Source organism: Pelophylax lessonae (assembly GCF_965119305.1).
Source record: "Pelophylax lessonae genome assembly, contig: HAP1_SCAFFOLD_806, whole genome shotgun sequence".
Taxonomy (NCBI): domain Eukaryota; kingdom Metazoa; phylum Chordata; class Amphibia; order Anura; family Ranidae; genus Pelophylax; species Pelophylax lessonae.
In genome coordinates, this window is record NW_028119547.1 from 25,001 (window position 1) to 45,661 (window position 20,661).

Genomic DNA, 20,661 nt, shown 5'->3' on the forward strand with positions numbered 1-20,661 from the left:
CTCTCACTCTCTCTCGTCCTCTCTCACTCTCTCTCGTCCTCTCTCACTCTCTCTCGTCCTCTCTCACTCTCTCTCACTCTCTCTCGTCCTCTCTCACTCTCTCTCTCTCGTCCTCTCTCACTCTCTCTCTCTCGTCCTCTCTCTCTCTCTCTCTCGTGTCCTCTCTCTCTCTCTCTCGTGTCCTCTCTCTCTCTCTCTCGTGTCCTCTCTCTCTCTCTCTCGTGTCCTCTCTCTCTCTCTCTCTCTCTCGTGTCCTCTCTCTCTCTCTCTCTCGTGTCCTCTCTCTCTCTCTCTCTCTCGTGTCCTCTCTCTCTCTCTCTCTCTCGTGTCCTCTCTCTCTCTCTCTCTCTCGTGTCCTCTCTCTCTCTCTCTCTCTCGTGTCCTCTCTCTCTCTCTCTCTCTCTCGTGTCCTCTCTCTCTCTCTCTCTCTCGTGTCCTCTCTCTCTCTCTCTCTCTCTCGTGTCCTCTCTCTCTCTCTCTCTCTCGTGTCCTCTCTCTCTCTCTCTCTCTCTCGTGTCCTCTCTCTCTCGTGTCCTCTCTCTCTCGTGTCCTCTCTCTCTCGTGTCCTCTCTCTCTCGTGTCCTCTCTCTCTCGTGTCCTCTCTCTCTCGTGTCCTCTCTCTCTCGTGTCCTCTCTCTCTCGTGTCCTCTCTCTCTCGTGTCCTCTCTCTCTCGTGTCCTCTCTCTCTCGTGTCCTCTCTCTCTCGTGTCCTCTCTCTCTCGTCCTCTCTCTCTCGTCCTCTCTCTCTCGTCCTCTCTCTCTCGTCCTCTCTCTCTCGTCCTCTCTCTCTCGTCCTCTCTCTCTCGTCCTCTCTCTCTCGTCCTCTCTCTCTCGTCCTCTCTCTCTCGTCCTCTCTCTCTCGTCCTCTCTCTCTCGTCCTCTCTCTCTCGTCCTCTCTCTCTCGTCCTCTCTCTCTCGTCCTCTCTCTCTCGTCCTCTCTCTCTCGTCCTCTCTCTCTCGTCCTCTCTCTCTCGTCTCTCTCTCTCGTCCTCTCTCTCTCGTCCTCTCTCTCTCGTCCTCTCTCTCTCGTCCTCTCTCTCTCGTCCTCTCTCTCTCGTCCTCTCTCTCTCGTCCTCTCTCTCTCGTCCTCTCTCTCTCGTCCTCTCATGTCTCTCTCTCTCTCTCTCTCTCTTGCCCCTTAACATAAAATGTGTCCATCAGCGTGACCCTTAGCATAAAATTTTCCCATCAGTGTGACCCTTCACATAAAATAAGGGGCACGCTGATGGGCAAAACAAAACATTTAAATCAGCGTTGCTCTCAACATAAAATATGCCCATTAGCGTGCCCCTTAACATAAAATGTGCCCATCAGAGTGCCCCTTAACATAAAAAATGGATTTTTGTAAAATCTTACCGTAAAATCCTTTTCTCTTAGCTCATTGACAGACTTGGTCCTCGGTGATACACCACCTTCGGGTTATGTTGCCTCCACAGGAGCAGGACTAGACAGGAAATTAAAAAGCTCTGGCCACACCCCAGGGGCAGTCCCAGAGGGTATATCCTCTCTCTCTCTGCCTCAGCAAATCAGTTATGTGAAAAAGCAGTCTTTAGAGATTTTAACCCAACTCAAAAAAACAGAGGGGCGGGGACTACGTCTGTCAATGAGCTAAGAGAAAAGGATTTTACGGTAAGATTTTACAAAAATCCATTTTTCTCTAGCGCTCATTGACAGACGTAGTCCTCGGTGATACACCACCTTCGGGACGTCCCAGAGCAGTGTCACAACTGAGGGGTGGGAAAATGGAAATCAAATCCCAATCTAGAAGGCCCAACCGGTGCCAACTAGAAGTTTACAATGCTCATCCTTAATGATGAGACTCAACAAAAAAAGAGAAAACAATTTTTTTTTTTTTTTTTTTCAAACAGAAAAAAACCCTCGAGGTAGACCACCGGTCTCCTCAAATTGCGGCCTGCAAAACCTTGCGGCCAAATGAGGCATCCGCCGATGCCGTCACATCAATTTTATAGAATTTTGTAAAGGTATGTACTGACGACCAGGTGGCCGCCTTACATACCTGGACCACTGACGCCTGATGGCGAAAGGCCCAGGAAGTACTGAGCGCTCGAGTGGAGTGCGCCCTAACAGGGAACGGAGGACTCTGACCCTTAATAGAATAAGCCTGTACCACCGTTTGTCTAATCCATTTGGCAATGGTCGCGGCAGATGCAGGCAAACCCTTTCTGGGGCCATCCGTGATCACAAAAAGCGAATCCGTCTTACGGAATGATTCCGTAGCTTTCAGGTATACCCTGATTGCCCGAACCACATCTAAGGAATGCAACGCATGTTCCCGATGATGCTTGGGCTGAGGACACAAGGAAGGTAGTACAATATCCTCATTCAGATGAAAATCTGAAACCACCTTAGGAAGAAAAGATGGCTTAGGATGAAGTACTACCTTATCCCTATGAATCACTAGGTATGGGGACTGGCATGATAATGCAGCCAGTTCTGACACCCTGCGAGCAGAAGTAATAGCCACCAAGAAGGCCACTTTCTGGGATAAAGTAAGCAAGGGAATCTCCCTGATGTTTTCAAAAGGAGGTTTCTGTAGAACCAACAAAACCAAATTAAGATCCCACGGCGGTAAGGGCGCGCGGACTGGAGGAGCCAGGTGCCGCACCCCCTGGATGAAATTCCGCACCAAGGATTTGGTAGCTAAAGGCCAAAGAAGATTGCTAATGCTGAAACTTGACCCTTGATGGTGCTCAAGGCTAGCTTCTGCTCAACCCCTTGTTGCAAAAAGGCCAATATTCGAGACACCGAATAGGTACGTGGAGGAAATCCTAAAGATTCGCACCACGCAATATAAGTTTTCCATGTGTGATAATAGACTTTGCTGGAAGTCGCTTTCCTTGCTTTAATAAGGGTAGGAATGACTGAAGCTGACAAACCTCTGTCCTTCAGTACTTGGGTCTCAATGGCCAGGCCATTAAACCCAGCGACTGTAAAGCATGATGGTAAATTGGTCCTTGAGACCATAGACACTCCCTGAGACGAAGTTCCCACGGAACGTCTACGACTAACATGTCCAAGTCGGCCAGGCCGGCTTGAGGAGGCCAGCCTAGAATTTCTAGGACCACTGGCGCTGATTGGATCTGAACCAGGCGTCCCTAGAGGTATCTGGCCCCGACCATCCGAGAAAGTCTGGTCGTTTTCTGTTCCCACACATTTATCAGATACCTGATAGTTATCAGGAAAGGTGATCTTTTCTGGTTGTACCTCAGGGACCGAAGTCACCCGACTAGAGGCTACTTGGCCTACCTGGTCAACCAGATCCGATTCCTGTGAGGTATCGGGACTAATCTTAGGAAAAGGTAAAGGAAAAGATCTATTCAGGGAACGGTAATTACCGCTTCCTGTAGTACTTAAATGTTGGAAGGGAAGAATCGCACCGGTAGTAGTGGTTGATGCTCGATCTAATGTCCTGAATACCGGTGAAAACGTCCCCCCACCCTGAAACCGGGTGGGGGCGCACCTTCAGGCTGTGTACTCCTTAGCTTCGGGTTTGGCTGGGTTGGTCCCCTTCTTGAACCCTCCTGGAGGAGTCTTGCCTTTCCCGCTAGTACCAGCCGGGCGCCCTTTATGGGCGGTAAAGAAAGGTCCTCGCTTGTTGCGAGGTCCCTTAGCTTTAGCAGCCTGTGGCAAAAAAGTGCTCTTGCCCCCAGTGGCATCCTTAATGATTTCATCTAGGTTGGCCCCAAATAGACGATTCCCCTGAAAGGGGAGATTTGTCAAGGTCTTTTTGGAACCTAGGTCAGCTGACCAGCATTTTAACCACAGCACACGTCTGAGGATGACCGCTGACATAGATGCATGCCCTAATAGGGGAGTAGTGTCCAAGGCTGCGTCACAGATAAACTGTAGCCCTTGTATAATCTGTTCCATCAAATCAGATGTCTCCTGGGGGATATCTTTTCCCCTAAGATCTTGGCGTACCATTTTCGCCCATTCCGTAAGTGTCTGGGAAACTAGACCAATAACAATTACTGGTCTAAATGCTGACCCTATCAGAGAGAAGATGGTGCGGGACTCTGCTTCCATCTTTCGATCCACCGGATCCTTAAAGGACGAAGTGTCCTCCACTGGAATAACCGTGGCTTTATTCAGCCTGGAAATAGGCGGATCCACGACTGGTGGTACCGTCCATTTCTTAATGATGGATTCCTCAAACGGATAGCGTCTAGCAATACGCTTGGAAATAGTAAAGGTACGTTTAGAATGCTCCCATTCTCCTTTAATCTGATTACCGAAACATTTAGGTACAGGAAAAGCCTTCATCGTCTTGATGGGCTTATTAGTACCAAAAGGAATCTCTGTTTCAGTTGCCTCTGCCGGTAAAGCCTCAAGTTTTAAGGTTTCCTGCACTGCCACAACTAGTGCGTCCACCAATGCTTCTTCCTGAATAATAGCAGGAGAAGAAGCGTCCTCCTCACTGTCTGAGGGGGCTTTACCTGGGATAACAGCCCTTGCAGAGGAACCTGCAACTGCCGTGACCACCTCTGAATCTGAGTCAGAGGTGTCAGATGGTATAGGGGTAGGCGGGGGTCGCTTCCTTGACCCCCGTCCCTGACAGGCCGCCTCCACCCGAGCCACCATAGACTCCAAAATTGCTGTAAATGACTCTATACTCTGTGCACCGGCGGGTCCCGTGGCCCCCTCGAGGGAAACAGGTGGGGGAATATGTGTGGCAGGGTCCATGATAACTCCAGTTACTTCCTGGATAATATAATTCAAAAATAAAACTTTTTTTTTTTTTTTCGACCCCCAGCGCCACAAAAGCCCCTTAGTGTTACCTGCTAGGGATCCCTATCGATCGAGAGAGAGAGAGAGATAAACCCCCAGGCTCACCACTTGATGCTCAGAGTTTAACTGCAACAGGTTACAGCGCTGTCTTAACAAACAGGAAGTCTTTTGGCTGGCTGCCCAGGAAGAAAGGAGGCGGCTCCGCCCCTCTGTACGCCTTCCGGCGCCTCCCCCAAGCTCCACGAGGTGTTTGGATCACCTCAAACATGGCCGCCCCCATGCTGGAGACACGAGGCTACGCCAAAATGGCGGCTCGTGCGATCCAGCAAAAAAAATGGCGGCGGCCCGTACTGAATAGCGGTGTGCTGCAGGGCACACAACACTCTCACTGCATGGGGATATGGCGTGGTTGGCGGTACCGGCCCTGGCGGACCGCATGGCCGTTCGGGAGGCCTGCTGATAGCTGGAGATCTGATTAGGAAGGCAGTCTACATGTCCGTGGCTTCTGACTGGTAGGTAGCTTATTCTTAACCCATAAGATTCCCAGAATGCCACAGATTACATCTTTAAAACATGTATACAATTAGATTGTTAGCTCCCAAACCAAGCCTCCTGGCTTTTTGCACACATAAAATCACACTCAAAGTAGGAGGATCTGTGTCATGTTGTAGGATAGAAAAGGACTCTATCTTACCATACAGAGAGGGGCCCGCGTTCACCACAAAACCCGTCAGGGGGAAAGGGGGAACATACTACTCACCATACCGGAACCAGGCGGGCACCAACTCCTGACAGTACCCCTCTCCACCGGGGCGGGAGGGCTGTCGACCGATACGGACGCCGTGACTCATGGTCTTTGGCGTTTCAGCGAGACGTTTAACTCGCGTGGACAGTCCTTTAATGGGACTTTGTCGCGGCCGACCCAGCGCGGAGCTATGGCCTGCACGCGCTCGTAGGCTGAACTGGGGTGACCACCGGATCTCAACATCCAGCCCGTCGCCCAGTTCAGCTTTCTTGCTTGAAGATCTCACAGGAACACTGGAGAAAAAAGCTGTCTAAAAAAATCCTTTAAGAAAAAATTCTTGCCAGGACCTAAGATCCCAGCAAGGTATCTAGGTCCTTACTCCTAACTAGACAGAAAATAACTGATTTGCTGAGGCAGAGAGAGAGAGGATATACCCTCTGGGACTGCCCCTGGGGTGTGGCCAGAGCTTTTTAATTTCCTGTCTAGTCCTGCTCCTGTGGAGGCAACATAACCCGAAGGTGGTGTATCACCGAGGACTACGTCTGTCAATGAGCGCTAGAGAAATATGCTCATCAGCATGTCCCTTAGCATAAAATAAGGGGCACGCTGATGGCCACATTTTATGTCAAGGGAGCACTCTGTTGGGCACATTGTTTTTCTTTTTTTTTTTAAGGGGCACTTTATAGGGCACTCTAATGAGCATGGCAAGTGGCAACATATGGGAAAATATGCCAGTCTGCACACTAATGCTTGTGCAGCTACCGTATTCTCCCCCAAATGTGCTCCACATACCTGAACTGCAGCCAGGTCGGAGCCAAAAGCCGCGAACAGGGGGGTGGGGCGTGCACATAGTGTCACGCTCGCTGGACCTAGTGTGAAGGAGCCGCAGTCAGGAGCAGGGGGCGGGACGCGCGCGTGATGTCACACCCCCTACTCGCAGCCGGACAGGACACCGGCGGCGTGTGCAGGGAGCCGCAATGAGGAAGGGGACTGAAGGACTCCTAGGTAGCGGGCTCGCGGTCCGGGCGGAAGCATCGCGCGGGCTGCCATTTAGTGACCGCCGCTGACATTGTTCGGCGCAAATTTATTCGGCCTTTTTACTTATTCGGCCGAACACCGAAAGTGCTATTTTTTCTATTTTCGGCCGAATAATGTTCGGCCGCCGAACATTCGGTGCATCCCTAGCCTTCATTCTTCATGGTATAGTTTCAAGGTGTTGGAAATGTTCCTCAGAGATTTTGCTCCATAGTGACATGATAGCATCACGCAGTTGCTGCAGATTTGTCGGCTGCACATCCATGATGCCAATCTTCCGTTCCACCATGAGATGTGGGGAGTGTGGAGGCCATTGGAGTACAGTGACCTGATCTGGTGAGTGTGGAGGCCATTGGAGTACAGTGGAGTACAGTGACCGGATCTGGTGAGTGTGGAGGCCATTGGAGTACAGTGACCGGATCTGGTGAGTGTGGAGGCCATTGGAGGACAGTGACCGGATCTGGTGAGTGTGGAGGCCATTGGAGTACAGTGACCTCATTGTCATGGTGAAGAAACCAGTGGTGAGATGATTGGAGCTTTGTGACATGGTGCATTTTCCTGCTGGAAGGAGCCATCAGAAGATGGGGACACTGTAGTCATAAAGGGATGGACATGGTCACCAACAATACTCAGGTAGGCCGTGGTGTTTAAACCATGCTCAGTTGGTACTAAGGGGCCCAACGTGTGCCAAGAAAATATCCCCCACACCATAAGACAATAAGAGAAGGGCGCACCGACATTGTGCATTACCACTAAAAAGTTTACTAAAATTAAGGATGGGTAGCGTACAATATACTCACAAACATAGGATATGTACAAGCATGTAGGAAATAGGAACCACTGGCTTCCAGAACACTTCTCTACTGCTGGTTAGCGTGATGGCGTCCCCAAAAACCTGGTATGGCTTACGCGTTTCGTGGGAGAACCCTCTCTATCAGAGCCAAAATTGCCACTGATTACACCACCACCACCAACCTGAACCGGTGATACGAAGCAGGGTGGATCCATGCTTTCATGTTTACACCAAAATTTTGACCCTACCATTTGAATGTCACAGCTGAAATACAGAATCAGACCAGACGTTTTTTCAAATCTATTGTACAATTTTGGTGAGCCTGTGCGAATTGTAGCCTCATTTTTCTGTACTTAGAGGAAAGGAGTGGCACCCGGTGTGGTCTTCTACTGCTGGAGCCCATCTGCTTTAAGGTTCGATGTGTTGTGCGTTCAGAGATGGTATTCTGCACACCTTGGATGTAACAAGTGGTTTGAGTTACTGTTGTCTTTCTATCATCTGCCCATTCTCCTCTGACCTCTGACACCAACAAGGCATTTTCCTCCACACAACTGCCGCTCACTGGATATTTTCTCTTTTTCCCACCATTCTCTGTAAACCCGAGAGATGGTTGTGTGTGAAAATCCCAGTATCAGCAGTTTTTGAAATACTCAGACCAGCCCGTCTGGCACCAACAACCATGACACGTCCAAAGTCACTTAAATCTCCTTTCTTCCCCATTCTGATGCTCGGTTTGAACTTCAGAAAGTCATCTTCACCACGTCTAGATGCCTAAATGTATCGAGTTGCTGCCATGTGATTGGCTGATTAGCAATTTGTGTTACCAATCAATTGAACAGGTGTACCTAATAAAGTGGCCGATGAGTGTATAGAGTGGGGCAAAAAAATGATTTGATCCCCTGCAGATTTTGTAAGTTTGCCCACTTACAAAGAAATGAAGGGTCTATAATTTTTTTCATAGGTGTATTTTAAATGATAGAAACAGAATATCAACCAAACATCCAGAAAAAAAAAAATACATGATACAAAAGGTTATAACTTGTTGCAGGTCGGTGAGTAAAATAATATTTGATCCCCTACCAACCAACTATCCTGGTATGCTGTGTTTTTCTTATTTTTACGGCAATATATAGAAAGGACAATTATCCTTTTGTACTTTTTTTTTTTTTTTTTTTTTTTGAAAACCCAATAAAAATTTAAGAAAAAAAAAATGAAAATGATAGACTCTTCTTTGTAAGTGGGCAAACTTACAACATCTGCAGGGGATCGAAAGAGCATTTTCCCCGCTGTGGGGATTACACACACACACACACGTATTTAGGCACCTCACACAACTAGACATAAAAAAAAAATTAAATAAAATAAATAAATAAAAATAAAATAAATAAATCAAAGAAATAAAATAAAAATAAATAAATAAAAAATGCTGAATGCCTGGCTGTCTCTTGTATCAGTTCTTTGGAGTCAATACAGCAACAAGTATGTAGATCAGAGAGGCCAGAAAACCCAACCTGCCTTCTTGCTCGTAATTAGCAACAACGTATCGAAGCCATTGGATAAGCAGTACAGACCGGGTGTCTTTAACCTCAACTGTACATTTTTTTTTTTTTTTTTTGCGCACCCCGTGTCCTTTCAGTGACTCCTGAGTTATAGCGGTGAATAAAGTGAAGGTCATATTTGACGCGATGGTTACATATTTGCGGTTTCGTATTTCCACCAGTGACTTTCATATGGGGGGGGGGGGATGTGCATGAGGTGGAAGGGGGTCTTTAAAATGACACATCACCCTGTTGGCTTCCTGTACATCACACCCCCCCCCCCCGCCCTCCCCACACTGCGCAGACACCGAGAAAGGAAGTTGTGGTTTTCTGTGATCTGGAGACAGAGGAGGGTTCAGCAATCAACCTAACAAGAAAGACAATGTCTAACTAGCGATCGACCGATTTTGGTTTTTCCCTGCCGATATTTTGCCCAATGCATATCGGTATCGGCCAAAATGTTCGTACATTTAAAAAAAATTTTTTTTTTTTTTGACAAGTACTCTTGTGGAGGGATCTGGGGGTCTAAAAGACTCCAAATCCCTCCTCTGCACTTAAAAGCATTGAAAACGCCAAGTTTGGCTGTTTTGAATGCTGTACATTTTTTGAATTTGGCGCCGCCAGTACCCGGAAGTGATGTCATGACATCACTTCCGGGTTCTTCCATGGAGACCCGATCACAGCCGAATGCAGCTTTGATCGGGTCTTCGGTGGCCGGTGGGATGGGAGACCCGGTTGAGCCATGGAAGGCAGCGGGAGGGGGGGGGGGGGGGGACGTCCCCTCCCGCTCCTTGTAATGACAGCTGAGCGGCTTCTCAGCCGCATTGGTTGTCATTACAAGACAGCCGACCGTCCGCTATGGATGCCGGTAACGGGGTGATGCCACTAGCTGCAGCCATCACTCCGGTACAAGCACTTTCCCGAAATATTGGCAATATCGGTAACCTCAGGGGCCGATTCCGATATATCCGGGAAAGTGCATATCGGCCTTCGCTATATTGGCTTTGCCAATAATCGGTCGATCCCCATGTCTAAGATCTGTAAGAAAATAGAATTGGGCAAAATGAAGAAAAGGAAAGAAAAAAAAAACCTCCAAAAGTTTTATTTTTCAATACCTTTAGACTGCGTGATATCATCACTGGGTCTCTGTGCTTCTCTATGCAATACAAACAGTTCACAGATAGTGGGAGGTGCCGGCAGGGTGCTGTACAGAGCTTCATGAAAACATCACAGCAGCCCACCTCCGTTCTCCTCTGAAGAGCCCTGCAAACAGTGGGCTGGCCCTTGGGAGGAGTTATGCAAATTTAAAAAGCTCTTCAAAAAGGAGAAGGGGGGGGGGGTTCCCTCAGATAGATGTCCCCATTGGAAGATTTCTCCTCCATTCCTGGATTGACAATTAACCTTTTCATTTCCCTAACTTTGTTTTGTTTAGACCAATAAAGAGGAGGGAGTGGGGTAAAATAAATGGGTGTGCCATGGAAGTCAGAGGGAGGAGCCAGTGAGATCAGAAGACGACCTGGAAGGCAGTTTTCCAGTTCTTCTAGAACCCTCCAGGAACCCAGAACAGCCAGGGTGCTCTATGAGTGTCTTGTGGGCAGAAACTCTGCCTTCCCCCTCCTACACCTTGCTATTGGCCTGTCACTGTGATGGGCAGCCTCACTGACCAATCAGGAACAGCAGGCCACACAGGATGTAGCCAATCAGGGACACACACGGACCCCGCCCCCTCTGCTGTGGAAGTATCGGCGGCTAACTTCACTTGGAGCTCTGACATGATTGTACGAGATTAACAAAAGGTAATGACTGCCGGCATCCTTACTGTAGAAATCTGTGATCCTCGGGGGCGGTCCCTGGAGAGGGAAGGGGTCAGTGAGATTGGTGTTTTGTGTAAGAACAGCTGATATGGAAGTGTTCTGTACCTGTAGTCTGAGCATCGCCTCCGATTTCCACTTTAAAAATCTGCAGAGACGCCCCGAAATCCGGCTGGAGAAAGAAAAAAAAAAAAGAAAGAAAATAATGAGCGCAAGTCATACACCGCCCCAATGACCGAATCAAACTCCTCACATGAGCTTCACAGAAGATCACCGGAGTGATCAGAAGCCCCGGTAGCAACCATCACCCCCCCCCCCCTCAGAAGCCTCCCTAGCAACCATCACACCACCCTCAGAAGCCTCCATAGAAACCAACACCACTCCCTATCAGAAGCCCCCCTAGCAACCATTACCCCCCCAGCAACCATCACACCCCCCAGAAGCCTCCCTAGCAACCATCACCCCCCCCAGGAGCCTCCCTAGCAACCATCACCCCCCTAATAAGCCCCCCCTAGCAACCATCACGCCCCCCACATTATAAGCCCCCCTAGCAACCATCACCACCCCTCACAAGCCCCCCTATTAACCATTTCCCCCCCTCAAAAGCCCACCTAGCAACCATCACCCCCCCCAAAAGCCCCCCTAGCAACCATCACCCCCCCAAAAGCCCCCCTAGCAACCATCACCCCCCCAAAAGCCCCCCTAGCAACCATCACCCCCCCCAAAAGCCCCCCTAGCAACCACCCCCCCCCTCAGAAGCCGCCTAGCAGTCAATCACCCCCCTCATAAGCCCCCCTAGCAACCATCACCCCCCTCATAAGCCCCCCTAGCAACCATCACCCCCCCTCATAAGCCCCATTAGCAACCATCACTCCCCTCATAAGCCCCATTAGCAACCATCACTCCCCCCAAAAGCCCCCCTAGCAACCATCATCCCCTCAAAAGATCCCCCCTAGCAACCATCACCCACCTCAATAGCCCCGTAGTAACTACCCCCCAGCAAGCATCACCCCCCCCCCCTCGCAACCATCAGCCCCCATCCCCTCAGAAGCCCCGCTAGCAACCATCCCCCCCTCAGAAGCCCCGCTAGCAACCATCCCCCCTCTCAGTAGCTTCCCTAGCAACCACTCCCCCCCTCAGTAGCCCTCCTAGCAACCATCCCCCCTCTCAGTAGCCCCCCTAGCAACCATCACACAGCCCCCTCAGTAGCCACCCAGACAACCATTGCAACCCCCTCTCGATAACACCCCTAAGAACCATCAGCCACCCCCCTCAGTAATTACCCTAGAAACCATCACTCACCACCTTTATTAACCACCCAAGCAATCATCACAACCCCCCCCCCAGTAAACACTGTTGCAAACATCACCCCCCCCCCCCAGTGACCACTCTAGCAACCATCAGCCACCTCAGCAACCACCCTGTGCACACACCCCTTACAACCAACCCACACATACTCACCCCCAAACAACCACCCCATGCACAGCCCCCAACCACACATGCCATCATTTCCCACCCACATGCTGACATTTTGACGCACTGACCCAGAACACGCACACAAATCACACGTCTGTCTGGAAGAGATTTTGGCGCAGTAAAAGGGGGTTAACACGTTACACGCCCTCTTCTGTGTTTAAAGGGGAAGTGTATAAAGCGTGTGCAGAATGTTCTACTAATACTTTGGTCAGGACAGAAAACATACAGACATATTCTGTGCTTTTCCTGGTACACCGGGGGGGCCAGGCCTCCTTCACACCGTCCCTGCAGAAAAAACGATGGAAATAAACGCACAGATCTGATCTGCAGAGGAGTGCAGAGACTGAGCATTCCCAACATAGGCCTCTGCAAGGACACAAAGACCACCATTGTCTGCTACAGGGCCAGATCTAGACTGTCCGATATGGGGGTGCACAAAAAAAATGTCAGGGGGGGGGGATACAGAGGATGGGAGGTCAGCAGGACAGCAAACAGGGGGTCCGCAGGGCAGAGGATAGAGTCAACAGTTTGTAAGGCAATGTGCAGAGGCCATTAGTTTGTAGAGAAGTGCGGAGGACAGAGGTCACTGTAGGAAGGGCAGTGGGCAGGGGTCACTGCTGTATAGTGTCAGACAAGGACAGTATAATGTCACACTACAATGCTATAGTGGCAGGTTAGGGCAATATAGTGACAAGTTAGGATAGTATAGTGGCAGGATAGGGCAGTATATTTGAAGTATAGAGGCAGGTTAGAGTAGTATTGAGCTAGGTTAGGGCAGCATAGTGGCAGGTTAGGGCAGTATGGTGGCAGGTTAGGGCAGTATGGTGGCAGTATGGTGGCAGTATAGTGGCAGGTTGGGATAGTATAGTGTCAGTATAGGGATAGTGTAGTGGCAGTATAGGGATAGTATAGTGGCAGTATAGGGATAGTATAGTGGCAGTATAGGGATAGTATAGTGGCAGTATAGGGATAGTATAGTGGCAGTATAGGGATAGTATAGTGGCAGTATAGGGATAGTATAGTGGCAGTATAGGGATAGTATAGTGGCAGTATAGGGATAGTATAGTGGCAGTATAGGGATAGTATAGTGGCAGTATAGGGATAGTATAGTGGCAGTATAGGGATAGTATAGTGGCAGTATAGGGATAGTATAGTGGCAGTAAAGTGGCAGGTTAGAGTAGTATAGAGGCAGGTTAGGATAGTATAGTGGCAGGTTAGGATAGTATAGTGGCAGGTTAGGATAGTATAGTGGCAGGTTAGGATAGTACAGTGGCAGGTTAGGATAGTACAGTGGCAGGTTAGGATAGTACAGTGGCAGGTTAGGATAGTATAGTGGAAGGTTAGGATAGTATAGTGGCAGGTTAGGATGGTATAGTAGCAGGTTAGGATGGTATAGTGGCAGGTTAGGATGGTATAGTGGCAGGTTAGGATAGTACAGTGGCAGGTTAGGATAGTACAGTGGCAGGTTAGGATAGTACAGTGGCAGGTTAGGATAGTATAGTGACAGGTTGGGATAGTATAGTGGCAGGTTAGGATAGTATAGTGGCAGGTTAGGATAGTATAGTGGCAGGTTAGGATAGTATAGTGGCAGTATAGGATAGTATAGTGGCAGTATAGGATAGTATAGTGGAAGTATAGTGACAGGTTAGGATAGTATAGTGGCAGGTTAGGATAGTATAGTGGCAGGTTAGGATGGTATAGTGGAAGGTTAGGATAGTATAGTGGCAGGTTAGGATGGTATAGTGGCAGGTTAGGATGGTATAGTGGCAGGTTAGGATGGTATAGTGGCAGGTTAGGATAGTATAGTGACAGGTTAGGATAGTATAGTGGCAGGTTAGGATAGTATAGTGGCAGGTTAGGATAGTATAGTGACAGGTTAGGATAGTACAGTGGCAGGTTAGGATGGTATAGTGGCAGGTTAGGATGGTATAGTGGCAGGTTAGGATGGTATAGTGGCAGGTTAGGATGGTATAGTGGCAGGTTAGGATGGTATAGTGGCAGGTTAGGATGGTATAGTGGCAGGTTAGGATGGTATAGTGGCAGGTTAGGATGGTATAGTGGCAGGTTAGGATGGTATAGTGGCAGGTTAGGATGGTATAGTGGCAGGTTAGGATGGTATAGTGGCAGGTTAGGATGGTACAGTGGCAGGTTAGGATGGTACAGTGGCAGGTTAGGATAGTATAGTGGCAGGTTAGGATAGTATAGTGGCAGGTTAGGATAGTATAGTGGCAGGTTAGGATAGTATAGTGGCAGGTTAGGATAGTATAGTGGCAGGTTAGGATAGTATAGTGGCAGGTTAGGATAGTATAGTGGCAGGTTAGGATGGTATAGTGGCAGGTTAGGATAGTATAGTGGCAGGTTAGGATGGTATAGTGGCAGGTTAGGATGCTATAGTGGCAGGTTAGGATAGTATAGTGGCAGGTTAGGATAGTATAGTGGCAGGTTAGGATGGTATAGTGGCAGGTTAGGACGGTATAGTGGCAGGTTAGGATGGTATAGTGGCAGGTTAGGATAGTATAGTGGCAGGTTAGGATAGTATAGTGGCAGGTTAGGATAGTATAGTGGCAGGTTAGGATAGTATAGTGGCAGGTTAGGATAGTATAGTGGCAGGTTAGGATAGTATAGTGGCAGGTTAGGATAGTATAGTGGCAGGTTAGGATAGTATAGTGGCAGGTTAGGATAGTATAGTGGCAGGTTAGGATAGTATAGTGGCAGGTTAGGATAGTATAGTGGCAGGTTAGGATAGTATAGTGGCAGGTTAGGATGGTATAGTGGCAGGTTAGGATAGTATAGTGGCAGGTTAGGATGGTATAGTGGCAGGTTAGGATGCTATAGTGGCAGGTTAGGATAGTATAGTGGCAGGTTAGGATGGTATAGTGGCAGGTTAGGATGGTATAGTGGCAGGTTAGGACGGTATAGTGGCAGGTTAGGATGGTATAGTGGCAGGTTAGGATAGTATAGTGGCAGGTTAGGATGGTATAGTGGCAGGTTAGGACGGTATAGTGGCAGGTTAGGACGGTATAGTGGCAGGTTAGGACAGTATAGGATGGTATAGTGACAGGTTAGGATAGTATAGTGGCAGTATAGTGGCAGGTTAGGATAGTATAGTGGAAGTATAGTGGCAGGTAAGGATAGTATGGTGGCAGTATGGTGGCAGGTTAGGATGGTATAGTGGCAGGTTAGGATGGTATAGTGACAGGTTAGGATAGTATGGTGGCGGTATGGTGGCAGGTTAGGATGGTACAGAGGAAGGTTATGGGCGTTAGAGGAGGCAGCCAGAACCCCCCCACCCCCTCAGGAGAAATGTAAAATCTCGAGGGACAATTTCAGACATTTAGACAAAGGGGAGTGGTACAGCCAGGCCCAATCCCCCCCCCCAACCTGCCCCTTGGGCCCTCCGCTGATCCAATCATTGATGCAGACAGGCGGTACATACAGAAAGCTGCAAGGAGAGGGTGAGTGCAGCCGTATGCAGAGCGGAGGAGGGGTTGGCCATGGTCTATTAGGTGTCCTCTTCACACCACTGCTGGGAGGAAACAAAAAATAAACGATTGTTCTCTGTGTTCCCTCTTCCATCACAATGATGGACGGGGTCACCTGATGTTTTTTTCTGTGCAAGCCATGAAAAAAAAATAAAAAAAATCACATGATTTCAGCGTGGTGTGAGCGGGATACATGGAGAACAATGGTCTTCCCTGTGCCCCCCCTCCCTTTCTACATACAACTCCAACCCCTCCCTCCCTTTGTCCCCTCCATTCATACATCTGACGCCCCCCCCCCCCCTCCCGGGTTGCCAGCTGTACATGAAGGTCTCTAACGGACATTCACAGAGATGCAAAAATTACAAATTTTACAAACTGTAAATGTACTGACAGTTCTAACCCCCCCCCCCCCCTCCATACAACAGGGCCTCCCCTTTCAACAACCCCTCCTCCAACATATCTCTAGACCCAGCCTCTATACGACTATCTAAAGGTTTCATTTAGAGACAGGATGCCTGAAAGCAAACCCAGCCCCCCATCTTTAGCTAACTCATACTGCTCTGGGGATTCTCTCTGCTATGCGGGAACTATTTGGAAAAAAAGATTACTACAAAATAATGTGAGCGCATGCCAGGTGTGCAGACAAATCGCAGCCCCAGGCAGAAGAAGCAAGGGTGACTGGTGTTCATGTCAGGTGTTGGGGGAGGTGCTGAGCTCCTCTATTGGACACCTGTGTGAGCGCCGGCGCACCGAGTTATCACAGCCGTCCTCACAACGACCACGGCGGAACCTCCCTCACCTTGAAGAGGAAGTCCAGGATGTGAGAGCGCTGAGGTTCCGGGTAATTCACCAGAAGACGGGAGGTGGCCTGGAGGGGAGAGAAATGTAGAAGATCAGAAGGGGGAGAAATGTGCTGAACAAGCAAAGAGGACCTCTCATCATCCCCCATCTACACCTATAGATCACCATCCCCCCATCTACACCTATAGATCACCATCCCCCCCATCTACACCTATAGATCACCATCCCCCCATCTACACCTATAGATCACCACACCCCCATCTACACCTATAGATCACCATCCCCCCATCTACACCTATAGATCACCATCCCCCCCATCTACACCTATAGATCACCACCACCACCCCCATCTACACCTATAGATCACCATCCCCACCCCCATCTACACCTATAGATCACCCCCCCCATCTACACCTATAGATCACCCCCCCCATCTACACCTATAGATCACCCCCCCCCCCATCTACACCTATAGATCACCCCCCCATCTACACCTATAGATCACCCCCCCATCTACACCTATAGATCACCCCCCCCCCATCTACACCTATAGATCACCCCCCCCCATCTACACCTATAGATCACCCCCCCCCATCTACACCTATAGATCACCCCCCCCCATCTACACCTATAGATCACCCCCCCCATCTACACCTATAGATCACCCCCCCCATCTACACCTATAGATCACCCCCCCCCATCTACACCTATAGATCACCCCCCCCCCATCTACACCTATAGATCCCCCCCCCATCTACACCTATAGATCCCCCCCCCATCTACACCTATAGATCACCCCCCCATCTACACCTATAGATCACCCCCCCCCCCCTCTACACCTATAGATCACCCCCCCCCCTCTACACCTATAGATCACCCCCCCCCCCTCTACACCTATAGATCACCCCCCCCCCCATCTACACCTATAGATCACCCCCCCCCCCCTCTACACCTATAGATCACCCCCCCCATCTACACCTATAGATCACCCCCCCCCCATCTACACCTATAGATCACCCCCCCATCTACACCTATAGATCACCCCCCCATCTACACCTATAGATCACCCCCCCCATCTACACCTATAGATCACCCCCCCCCCATCTACACCTATAGATCACACCCCCCATCTACACCTATAGATCACCCCCCCTCTAAACCTATAGATCACCCCCCCCCATCTACACCTATAGATCACCCCCCCCCCCCATCTACACCTGTAGATCACACCCCCATTCCCCCTATTACACCTCCAGATCATTACATCCCCTCCCCCCATTACAACCCCGCCCACCTGTTACACCTCCAGATCATTACTACCCCCCCCCCCCCCCCCGTCCACCTGTTACACCTGCAGATCATTACATCCCCTGCCTCCCCCCTTTACCTGCAGATCATTACTACCCCCCTCCCCCATTACACCTGCAGATCATTACACCCCCCCCCATTACACCTGCAGATCATTACACCCCCCCCCCCCATTACACCTGCAGATCATTACACCCCCCCCATTACACCTGCAGATCATTACACCCCCCCCATTACACCTGCAGATCATTACACCCCCAGATCATTACATCCCCCCTCCCCCTATTACACCTGCAGATCATTACATCCCCCCCCATTGCACCTGCAGATCATTACACCCCCCCATTACACCTGCAGATCATTACACCCCCCCCCCCCATTACACCTGCAGATCATTACACCCCCCCCCCATTACACCTGCAGATCATTACACCCCCCCCCCATTACACCTGCAGATCATTACACCCCCCCCCATTACACCTGCAGATCATTACATCCCCCCTCCCCCATTACACCTGCAGATCATTACATCCCCCTATTACACCTGCAGATCATTACACCCCCCCCCTCGCACCTGCAGATCATTACACCCCCCCCATTACACCTGCAGATCATTACACCCCCCCATTACACCCCCCCCCCATTACACCTGCAGATCATTGCACCCCCCATTACACCTGCAGATCATTGCACCCCCCCCCATTACACCTGCAGATCATTGCACCCCCCATTACACCTGCAGATCATTGCACCCCCCCCCCCCATTACACCTGCAGATCATTGCACCCCCCCCCCCCATTACACCTGCAGATCATTACATCCCCCTATTACACCTGCAGATCATTACACCCCCCCCCCCATTACACCTGCAGATCATTACACCCCCCCCCCCCATTACACCTGCAGATCATTACACCCCCCCCCCCACTACAACTGCAGATCATTACACCCCCCCCCCATTACACCTGCAGATCATTACACCCCCCCCCATTACACCTGCAGATCATTACATCCCCCCTCCCCCATTACACCTGCAGATCATTACATCCCCCCTCCCCCATTACACCTGCAGATCATTACATCCCCCCTCCCCCATTACACCTGCAGATCATTACATCCCCCTATTACACCTGCAGATCATTACATCCCCCCCCTCGCACCTGCAGATCATTACACCCCCCCATTACACCTGCAGATCATTACACCCCCCCATTACACCTGCAGATCATTGCACCCCCCCCATTACACCTGCAGATCATTGCACCCCCCCCCCCATTACACCTGCAGATCATTGCACCCCCCATTACACCTGCAGATCATTGCACCCCCCCCCCATTACACCTGCAGATCATTGCACCCCCCCATTACACCTGCAGATCATTGCACCCCCCCCCCCATTACACCTGCAGATCATTGCACCCCCCCCCCCATTACACCTGCAGATCATTACATCCCCCTATTACACCTGCAGATCATTACACCCCCCCCCCCCATTACACCTGCAGATCATTACACCCCCCCCCCCCACTACAACTGCAGATCATTACATCCCCCCTCCCCCATTACACCTGCAGATCATTACACCCCCCATTACACCTGCAGATCATTACACTCTCCCTATTATAACTGCAGATCATTACACTCTCCCTATTATAACTGCAGATCATTACCCCCCCCCCCCCCCATTACACCTACAGATCCCCGCCCACTCACTCACCCCTCCTCCGCTTATAGCCCCGATTCCGTCGAACTCCCGGCCCAGCCCCCCTTGGTCGGTCAGGATGTATCCGGAGATCCACCGAACCCCGGACAACCAGAGCAGAAAGAGGACAGAGATCTCCGCCATCCTCCCGAATCATGTGAGTCGTCCAACCGGCCCGACTCATGTGACCTACGGCCCCGCCCACGCAGACACGTGACAGGGTGGGGGATGCCGGGAGTTGTAGTCGTTTTGTTTCATTCTCTCCTTTGCATGAAATATTTCTTCCTTGTCATCTTTGTCCTCCCCCGGGTGTGTAACCCTCCCCCCCCTGTGTCCCCCCCTCCCTGTGTCCCCCACCAGGAGACCCCCTTCATTCCCACTCTCTCCCTCTATTTCCTATCTTTCCTTTCCCCTTTCTCTATTTTTTTTAACTCTCTCTTTTTTCTTCCCTCCCTTCTCTCTCTCTATATCTTTATTTTTCTCTCTCTCTCCTATCTTTCCTTTTTACTTGTTATCTCTTTTTCTCTCTTTTCTTCTGTCTCGTTTATGCCCCCCATCTCTCTCCCTTCCTCCTCCCTCTTCCCATGCTCTATATTGCCTTTTCCTTTTCTTCTAACCTTTTATCTCTTTTTCTCTTTCTTTTATCCTCTCTCTATTTCTCCCTTTCTCTCCACTTCACCTCTTTCTCTCTGCCCCTCTCTTCCTTTCTCTTTTTCTTTGCTCACCCCCCCCCCCTCCCCCTCCTCCCATTCTCTCTTTCTTCCTCATTTTCCTTTCTTTCTTTCTTTCTTTCTTTCTTTCTTTCTTTCTTTTCTTTTCTTTCTTTCTTTCTTTCTTTCTTTCTTTCTTTCTTTCTTTCTTTCTTTCTTTCTTTCTTTTCTTTCTTTCTTTCTTTCTTTCTTTCTCTTCTCTTTCTCTCTTTCTCTCTTTCTTTTCTTTCTTTCTTTCTTTTTCTTTCTTTCTTTCTTTCTTTCTTTCTTTCTTTCTTTCTTTCTTTCTTTCTTTCTTTCTTTCTTTCTCTCCTTTCTCTCTCTCTCTCTCTTTCCCTCTTTCTTTCTTTCTTTCTTTCTTTCTTTCTTTCTTTCTTTCTTTCTTTCTTTCTTTCTCTCTTTCTCTCTTTCTCTCTTTCTCTCTCTCTTTCTTTCTTTCTTTCTTTCTTTCTCTCTTTCTTTTCTTTCTTTCTTTCTTTCTTTCTTTCTTTCTTTCTTTCTTTCTTTCTTT

At 49.5% G+C, this 20,661-nt stretch overlaps 1 protein-coding gene across 1 annotated transcript in view; it reads right to left on the bottom strand.

The window, feature by feature from the left end:
* LOC309544073 (galactocerebrosidase-like) overlaps positions 1-19,584 on the bottom strand; it is a gene marked incomplete at both ends in the record, with an annotated part of 43,613 nt that extends 24,029 nt beyond the window's left edge. Inside the window, 3 exons of the mRNA XM_082276459.1 lie at positions 10,780-10,843; positions 16,429-16,497; positions 19,456-19,584. Of these exons, the coding sequence (XP_082132585.1) occupies positions 10,780-10,843; positions 16,429-16,497; positions 19,456-19,584 (262 nt within the window). The remainder of the gene's footprint in view (positions 1-10,779; positions 10,844-16,428; positions 16,498-19,455) is intronic.
* Between the last annotated feature and the right edge of the window lie 1,077 nt (positions 19,585-20,661).